The sequence below is a fragment of the Ursus maritimus genome, unplaced genomic scaffold (genome assembly GCF_017311325.1).
Source record: "Ursus maritimus isolate PB19 unplaced genomic scaffold, ASM1731132v1 scaffold_3, whole genome shotgun sequence".
Taxonomy (NCBI): Eukaryota; Metazoa; Chordata; class Mammalia; order Carnivora; family Ursidae; genus Ursus; species Ursus maritimus.
The window spans coordinates 70,114,129-70,123,544 of record NW_024425563.1 but is presented as its reverse complement, the minus strand read 5'-3'; the positions used below and the strand labels follow the sequence as shown (position 1 = coordinate 70,123,544).

Here is a 9,416-nt window from a genome sequence, read left to right as displayed (position 1 = left end):
CCCTTCCTCCCATGACTTTTTTCTGCTTTGTCAGAGAATATTTTAGGTAAGAAATGGCTCCTTGAGTCCTTCCTCTGAAGGTGTTCTCTTTGCTTTGAGTAGAATGATTTAAGGGTGATCAGTTTGAAAATGCCTAGAAGCCACACAGTTATACCTGGCTTAGAGAAACCCTTTTATTCGTGTGGTTCGTATGTCTTAAGTATATATGTTTTATACAGCTATTACAGCACTTTTCATTCTCCCTTGACAAACATTGGTATAAACAGGTATTTTTTTCTCTTTTCCTCTTGATAATTTTGGTATCAAAGATTACAAACTTAGAAGAACAGTTAGAGCAGTTTAGAGAGGAACTGGAAAATAAGAATGAAGAAGTTCAGCAACTACATATGCAATTAGAAATACAGAAAAAGGAATCTACTACGCGCCTCCAAGAACTTGAACAAGAAAACAAATTATTTAAGGTAATTAATTAAGAAAAACTTTGCCTATAAATAATTCATAATTTTTGTCTTGTCTTAGTATCAAGCATTTGCTGAGTCTAGCTGCTAAATAATACTTAAGAGGAACATTAACTGCAAATGGGTTTGCTTGGAACTTACTGTCAACCCAACATAAACATTTGAATTCACCATGAATGAAAAATTTTTGAGAACTTTTATCAAAATATTTTAAGAATTATTGACTTACAATTACTGTATGATAGCCGATTTTGTTTATTCGTACATTTTGGGCACTTTATCTTTTGTAACACTTAATTGAAAAAATATTCAGAAAATTACATGTAATGATCTATCCAACTGGATGGTTATTTTTGTCCCTAGGATGAAATGGAGAAACTGGGATTTGCCATAAAGGAATCTGATGCTATCTCTACTCAGGACCAAGATGGGTTGTTTGGAAAATTTGCTCAAATAATGCAGGAAAAAGAAATAGAAATTGACCGATTAAATGAGCAAATTACAAAACTTCAGGATCAACTTGAAATTACAACAGATAATAAGGTACACTAGTTTAAAATTATTACATGAAATTAAGCTAGAATTTTAAAGGGCAAATGGCTATTTTTCAGCTTCTCTTTGAGTATAAAAAATAAACCTTAATTCTCTTCTACCCATTAATTTTAATTTATTAATACATATTGACTTGGGGCACCTGGATGGCTCAGTTGGTTAAATGTCTGCCTTCCGCTCAGGTCACGATCCCAGCATCCCTGGGATCGAATCCCGCTGCTTTTCCCTCTCCCTGCTCTTGCATTCTCATGCACGCTCACCTGCGTGCACTCTCTCTCTCTCTCTCTTTCCTTCTCAAATAAATAAAATCTTAAAAAAAACAAAAAAGACACATTGGCTTAAGAAGCTATGTATATTTTTTATTCCCTCTTAATATTGTCAGAGATTTTTTTTTTAATGTTTTTTTATTATGTTAGTCACCATACAGTACATCCCTGGTTTCTGATGTAAAGTTCGATGATTCATTAGTTGCGTATAACACCCAGTGCACCATGCAATACGTGCCCTCCTTACTACCCATCACCAGTCTATCCCATTCCCCCACCCCCCTCCCCTCTGAAGCCCTCAGTTTGTTTCTCAGAGATTTTTTGTTTTCCAGAGAGTCTCTGGTGACTCAAGATTTCATCATATCTATTCTAACCAAATCTATTAAAAATTCTTCTATTTGATATGAATTAAATAAGATAGTCTGTTGTAGACTGTTTTTATTTTAATACTTCATTCTTTTCAATTAGAATGTACTGATATTTACTATTTTACTTATAGGAAATCAGCTACTAATGTGTAAATCACTTTATATTTAACAGACCTTTCTGAACAAAGTTAGAAGTAAGGTCCTTGTTTGATATGGGGACTGTTGATTAATATTAAAATTAATCTAACATGTCTGAGAAGTATATTATTTGTGTGAGATCAACACTTTGAGATCCTGCCCTTAAAAATAAAATTCCCAAAATGTAAATACATATTTGTCTGCTATTTGTTTTCATTAACAGGTTATTGAAGAAAAAAATGAACTGATAAGGGATCTTGAAACCCAAATAGAATGTTTGACGAGTGATCAAGAACGTGTGAAGAAAAATAGAGAAGAAGAAATTGAACAGCTCAATGAAGTGATTGAAAAACTTCAACAGGAATTGGCAAATATTGAACAGAAGACATCAGTGGATGCTAACCCTTTCCCAGAAGAAGCAGATAGTTTAAAACATCAGCTGGATATGGTAATAGCTGAAAAACTGGCTTTGGAACAGCAAGTAGAAACCACTAACAAAGAAATGGCTTTTACGAAAAATATACTTGAAGAAACCAATTTAAAAATGAACCAGCTAACACAAGAATTACGCAGCTTAAAGAGAGAACATGAAAATACAGAAAAAATCCAAAGTGTACCAGAGAATAGCGTTAATATGGACATAGATGACCTGAGCAAAACCACATCTGAACGGGAAGTTCACCTTACTGCGAATACCCTTAAACCCCTAGAAAATCAAAATTCTCAAAAATCAAAATTTTCTTTTGAAGAAAATAGAAGTTCCATAAGCAGTTTGGAAACAAAGGTGCTACAACTTGAGGGCACTGTGAGTGCAAAGGAGTTGGAACTCAGCCAGTGTTACAAACAAATAAAGGACATGCAAAAGCAAGGCCAGTCTGAAACAGAAATGCTTAAAAGGAAGATTGTAAACCTACAGAATATACTTGAAGAAAAAGTTGCTGCTGCTCTTGTGAGTCAAGTCCAACTTGAAGCAGTTAAGGAATATGCAAAACTCTGTAAAGATGAGCAAGCACTTTCATCCGAACTTGAAAGAACAAATGTACAGAATTTATATCCAGTAACAGACAATGAGATGGAGCCAGATGTATTAGCATTAACCTTGAGAATATCAGAATTAGAAAACCAGGTGGTTGAAATGCAGACTAGTTTGATTTTAGAAAAAGAACAGGTAGAAACTGTGAAGAAAAATGCTTTGGAAAAAGAAAAGAAGCTACTAGAACTACAGAAGTTATTGGAGGAGGAGAAAAACCAGAGAGGTAAAGAAGGGAAAAGAAGTCCTGAAGAAGATTTTGAAGTTCCCAAGGTTAGGGTGTTTTTTATTTTGTTTTTACTTAAATGCCTTAAGGAATTCTCTTTTTCTTTGTTCCTTAAGCTGATTACTAATTTGCTAAATTAAATATGCTGTTCTTTACATCTAACAATTCATATATAGAGGGGTTTTTTCTTAATTTTTTTTATTATATTGTGTTAGTCACCGTACAGTACATCCCTGGTTTTTGATGTAAAGTTCGATGATTCATTAGTTGCGTATAACACTCAGTGCACCATGCAATACGTGCTCTCCTTACTACCCATCACCAGTCTATCCCATTCCCCCACCCCCCTCCCCTCTGAAGCCCTCAGTTTGTTTCTCAGAGTCCATAGTCTCACATGCTTCATTCCCCCTTCTGATTACCCCCCCTTCTTTATCCCTTTCTTCTCTTACCGATCATCCTAGTTCTTATGTTCCATAGATGAGAGAAACCATATGATAATTGTCTTTCTCTGCTTGACTTATTTCACTTAGCATATAGAGGGTTTTTATAAAAATACTACTTCTCTATACAATCATTATTATCACTAAAATAATGGATACAGACTATTTTGTGGTCTTTGAATCATGTTATTTATTTCACTACCATACTCATTAAGTAGAGCAGTCAGAAGAAAGGTAGAGATGTTAAGTTTAAGCAAATGTCCTTTGGAACTTGAATGGGGTTTTTTCCTGTTCCATCTGACATGCATGTTATTTGATCATTACTTTTAGGTAATGGAAAATATCAAAATATATTAGTATTCTACTGAAGTAACATATCAGTGATAAGTCATTAGGTTTTGCAGATTTTATACCTGAGAATAGATTCTTTTCTTTCTTAGAAATAATTTGTATTTCACCCTTGTAAGTCTACTTATGTAAAGATCTGAAATGGCATTTATTTCATAGCATAGGACAAAGATAGAAGGACTTTAATTTTCAAATTGTCACTTTATATACTTATAATTTTGAGTACTAAATGTTCAGTCTTATCTGAATACTAGGCAATTAACTAACATATCAAGATTCTATAAGTATATAATTTGTTTATATATTTTATACATTTAATAGGCTTTTCTCTCCTAGCTCCCCGAACTATAAATTCCTGTGGTCATATTAAAATATTGACATGACTTTCTATGTATATAAAACTTGTAAGAAATATCTTAGTAAGACTTGGAATTTTTTGAGGAAAGTGATATAAATACGAAAGTGTTCTGAATGGTAACAATATTTTCACTAATAATTTATAAATATTTAGGATATATACTAACATGATGTATCTTTCATTCCTAGAAAATAATTTTTTTTTTTACTGTCTCAAGAATATAAAATGATAGTTCCTAAAAAAGCCTTCCTATTTGTTGAAAGAACGTGAATCATTTCTACACCCTTTTATCTGATAAGCAGTCATTCCAGAAAAAGCTTCATTAGAATGTGTATAAGTGCTTTGACTTTGACTGTATTTTTTGAAAATAATGTGTTTTTAAATGTTTTCCACTACCATTCAGACAGCTACTGAGCCTATTCATACCGGTGAAGAAAATGGATTTTTTTGTCAACTTGAGGCTCTTAGAGCTGAATCATCAGCTATCAAAGAAGAACTTGCCAATTATAAAGAGAAAGCAGAAAAGCTTCAAGAAGAGCTTTTGGTAAAATAAGTAACATTCCTCCTATTTCACTTACTTTTACATATCTTAATTTCATTTTAAAGTATATTCTCTTCTATAAACAAAAAGCTAGAAAAAAATCTTTTGTGGCTTTGATGAAAAGTTGTTACAAATTTCTTTACTAGCAAGTTCTTGCTTGGTTTTCCTTGAAACTTTTATAGAAAGATGCTTTTAGTCTCTAGTCTGTTAATGAATGAAGAGAAAGACAGATGTTAAAGAGAACTCTATATCCCATGAAAACCAAAAGAGGCTGATAAAATAATTTCACTTCTTTGGTAATCTGTTGACTATTCATATATACAAAATACATATGGAGTCTATGAGTGCTTCTGAAATATTTTTTCCTATTATTCTGAGGAAAATGAACATATTAGCATGAATACTCTCTCCTCTCTACCCTAAATTCTACATTTAATATTTTGAATTGAATGTTCTGTTCTGTCTGTTCATTATGTTTTAGGTAAAAGAAACAAATATGACATCTCTCCAGAAAGACTTAAGCCAAGTTAGGAATCAGCTCACAGAAGCAAAAGAGAAATTATCCTCCTTCTTAGAAAAAGAAGATAAGACTGAGGTACAGGAAAACAGAAAAGCCTGCATAGTAGAGCCACTTCCAACTAAAGTGGGTAAAAGTTTGGCATCCCAGACAGAGGGGACTCTCAAGTTCAATAGCAGCTGTCAGACTTCACAAGTTCTTTTTAGAAATGCAGGAGTCCAGATTGATTTACAGAGTGAGTGTTCATCAGAAGAAGTCACTGAAATAATCAGTCAGTTTACTGAAAAAATTGAGCAGATGCAAGAACTCCATGCTGCTGAAATCTTGGATATGGAATCCAGACATATTTCAGAAACTGAAACCTTAAAGAGGGAGCATTATGTTGCCGTTCAGTTACTGACGGAGGAATGTGGTACCTTGAAGGCAGTGATACAGTGTCTGAGATCTAAAGAGGTATTTGGTTTTCATAATACATGTGTTTTCTACATTCTGTGTTTTAACCCCCAACTTCTTTGTTTTTAAAAGAAAAAGAAATTTGGAGTAGTCTCTTATGATAAAACTGCAGTTTTATTTTCTTTATTTTATTTTTTTTTATTTTTTAATGATTTTTTATTATATTATGTTAGTCACCATACAGTACATCCCCGGTTTCCGATGTAAAGTTCGATGATTCATTAGTTGCATATAACACCCAGTTCACCATGCAATACGTGCCCTCCTTACTACCCATCACCGGTCTGCCCCATTCCCCCACCCCCCTCCCCTCTGAAGCCCTCAGTTTGTTTCTCAGAGTCCATAGTCTCTCATGTTTCATTCCCCCTTCTGATTACCCCCCCTTTCTTTATCCCTTTCTTCCCCTACCGATCATCCTAGTTCTTATATTCCATAGATGACAGAAATCATATGATAATTGTCTTTCTCTGCTTGACTTATTTCACTTAGCATTATCTCCTCCAGTGCCGTCCATGTTGCAGCAAATGTTGAGAATTCGTTCTTTCTGATAGCTGAGTAATATTCCATTGTATATATGGACCACAACTTCTTAATCCAGTCATCTGTTGAAGGGCATCTCGGCTCCTTCCACGATTTAGCTATTGTGGACAATGCTGCTATGAACATTGGGGTGCATATGGTCCTCCTCTTCACTACATCTCTATCTTTGGGGTACACACCCAGTAGTGCAATGGCTGGATCATAGGGTAGCTCAATTTTTAACTTTTTAAGGGACCTACCTTCACACTGTTTTCCAGAGTGGCTGTACCAACTTGCATTCCCACCAACAATGTAGGAGGGATCCCCTTTCTCCACATCCTCTCCAACAATTGTTGTTTCTTGCCTTGTCTATTTTTGTCATTCTAACTGGCATAAGGTGGTATCTCAGTGTGGTTTTGATTTGAATTTCCCTGATGGCTAATGATTTTGAACATTTTTTCATGTGTCTGTTAGCCATTTGTATGTCTTCATTGGAAAAGTGTCTGTTCAATTCTTCTGCCCGTTTTTTGATTTGTTTATTTCTTGTGTATTGAGTTTGAGAATTTCTTTGTAGATCTTGGATACCAGTCCTTTATCTATAGTGTCATTTGCAAATATATTCTCCCATTCCGTGGGCTGCCTCTTAGTTTTTTTGACTGTTTCCTTGGCTGTGCAGAAACTTTTAATCTTGATGAAGTCCCATAAATTCATTTTATCTTTTGTTTCTCTTGCCTTTGGGGATGTGTCATGAAAAAGGTTGCTTTGGCCGATGTCGTAGAGGTTGCTGCTTATGTTCTCCTCTAGAATTTTGATGGATTCCTGTCTCACATCGAGGTCTTTCATCCATTTGGAGTTTATTTTTGTGTATGGTGTGAGATAGTGGTCAAGTTTCATTCTCTTGCATGTAGCTGTCCAATTTTCCCAGCACCATTTATTGAAGAGACTGTCTTTTTCCCACCGGATGTTTTTTCCTGCTTTATCAAATATTAGTTGCCCAAAGAGCCGAGGGTCCATTTCTGGGCTCTCTATTCTGTTCCATTGGTCTATGTGTCTGTTTTTGTGCCAGTACCATGCTGTCTTTGTGATCACAGCTTTGTAGTACAGCTCGAAATCCGGCATTGTGATGCCCCCCCGCTTTGTTTTTCCTTTTCAACAGTTCCTTGGAGATTCGGGGCCTTTTCTGTTTCCATACAAATTTAAGGACTGTTTGTTCCAGTTCTTTGAAAAATGTCCTTGGTATTTTGATCGGGATAGCATTGAAAGTGTAGATTGCTCTGGGTAGCATGGACATTTTAACTATGTTAATTCTTCCGATTCATGAGCATGGAATATTTTTCCATCTTTTTATGTCTTCCTCAATGTCTTTTAAGAGTGATTTATAGTTTCTAGAATATAGGTCCTTTACGTCTCTGGTTAAGTTAATTCCAAGGTAACGTATGGTTTTTGGTGCTATTGTAAATGGGATGGATTCCCTAATTTCTCTTTCTTCGGTCTCGTTATTCGTGTATAGAAATGCAACTGATTTCTGAGCATTTATTTTGTATCCTGCCACGTTACTGAATTGCTCTATAACTTCTAATAGTTTGGGAGTGGCTTCTTTTGCGTTTTCCATATAGAGTATCATGTCGTCTGCGAAGAGAGACATTTTGACTTCTTCTTTGCCGATTTAGATACCTTTGATCCCTTTTTGTTGTCTGATTGCTGTTGCAAGGACTTCTAGTACTATGTTGAATACTAGTGGAGAGAGTGGGCATCCTTGTCGTGTTCCTGGTCTTAAGGGAAAGGCTTCCAGCTTTTCCCCATTGAGTATAATATTTGCTGTAGGCTTTTCATAGATGGCTTTTATGAGATTGAGAAATGTACCCTCTATTCCTACACTCTGAAGGGTTTTCATCAGGAAAGGATGCTGTATTTTGTCAAATGCTTTTTCGGCATTAGTTGAGAGGATCATATGGTTCCTGAGTCTTTTCTTGTTGATATGATGTATCACGCTGATCAATTTACGAATGTAGAACCACACTTGCATCCCAGTTATGAATACCTCTTGATCATGATGGATAATTTAATGTACTGTTGGATTCTATTAGCAAGGATCTTATTGAGGATTTTGGCATCCATATTCATTAGGGAAATCGGTCTGTAATTCTCCTTTTTGATGGGGTCTTTGCCTGGTTTGGGGATCAAGGTAATATTGGCCTCATAGAATGAGTTTGGTAGCTTTCCTTCTGTTTCTATTTTTTGAAATAGCTTTAGGAGAATAGGTATTATTTCTTCTTTGAATGTTTGGTAGAATTCTTCAGGAAAACCATCCAGGCCTGGAGTTTTGTTATTTGGAAGGTTGTTTATCACTGACTAAATCGCTTCATAATTAATTGGCCTGTTTAAAAAATCAATTTCTTCCTGTTTCAGTCTTGGTAGTTTATAGGTTTCCAGGAATGCCTCCATCTCTTCCAGATTGCTAGTTTTTTGGCATATAGCTGTTGATAAAAGTTTCTAATAATCCTTCCAATTTCATTGGTGTTGGTCGTGACCTCTCCTTTTTCATTCATAATTTTAATAATCTGGGTCCTTTCTCTTTTCTTTTGGATAAGTCTTGCCAGTGGTCTGTCAATTTTATTGATTTTCTCAAAGAACCAGCTTCTTGTCCTCTTGATTTGCTCTACTGTACTTCTGGTTTCTAATTCATTGATTTCTGCTCTAATCATGGTCAACTGCTTCCTCGTGCGTGGATTAGGCCTGTCCCTCTGTTGCTGTTCCAGCTTCTTGAGGTGAGAGTATAAAAACTGCATTTTAGATTTTTCTGTTCTTTTGAGTGAGGCCTGGATGGCTATGTATTTCCCCCTTAGGACTGCCTTTGCAGTATCCCATAGGGTTTGGACCGTTGTGTTTTCATTCTCGTTGGTCTCCATAAATTGTTTAAATTGATTTTTGATTTCCTGGTTTATTGAGTCATTCCTGAGCAGGATGGTTCTTAGTCTCCAAGTGTTTGAGTTTCTTCCAAATTTTTCCTTGTGGTTGAGTTCCAATTTCAGACCGTTGTGGTCTGAGAATATGCAGGGGATAATTTCAGTCTTTTGGTATTGGTTGAGACCTGTTTTGTGTCCCAGAACATGGTCTATTCTTGAGAATGTTCCATGGGCATTAGAATAGAATGAGTATTCTTTGGTTCTGGGGTGTAGTGTTCTATATATATCTATGAGGT

At 35.4% G+C, this 9,416-nt stretch overlaps 1 protein-coding gene across 2 annotated transcripts in view; it reads left to right on the top strand.

The window, feature by feature from the left end:
* AKAP9 (A-kinase anchoring protein 9) overlaps positions 1-9,416 on the top strand; it is a 157,009-nt gene that overhangs the window by 117,285 nt on the left and 30,308 nt on the right. For both annotated transcript variants that reach the window (XM_008686305.2, XM_040644286.1), the window contains 5 exons: positions 309-461; positions 822-1,001; positions 2,006-3,085; positions 4,588-4,728; positions 5,207-5,695. In XM_008686305.2, coding sequence (XP_008684527.2) covers positions 309-461; positions 822-1,001; positions 2,006-3,085; positions 4,588-4,728; positions 5,207-5,695 — 2,043 coding nt within the window. The remainder of the gene's footprint in view (positions 1-308; positions 462-821; positions 1,002-2,005; positions 3,086-4,587; positions 4,729-5,206; positions 5,696-9,416) is intronic.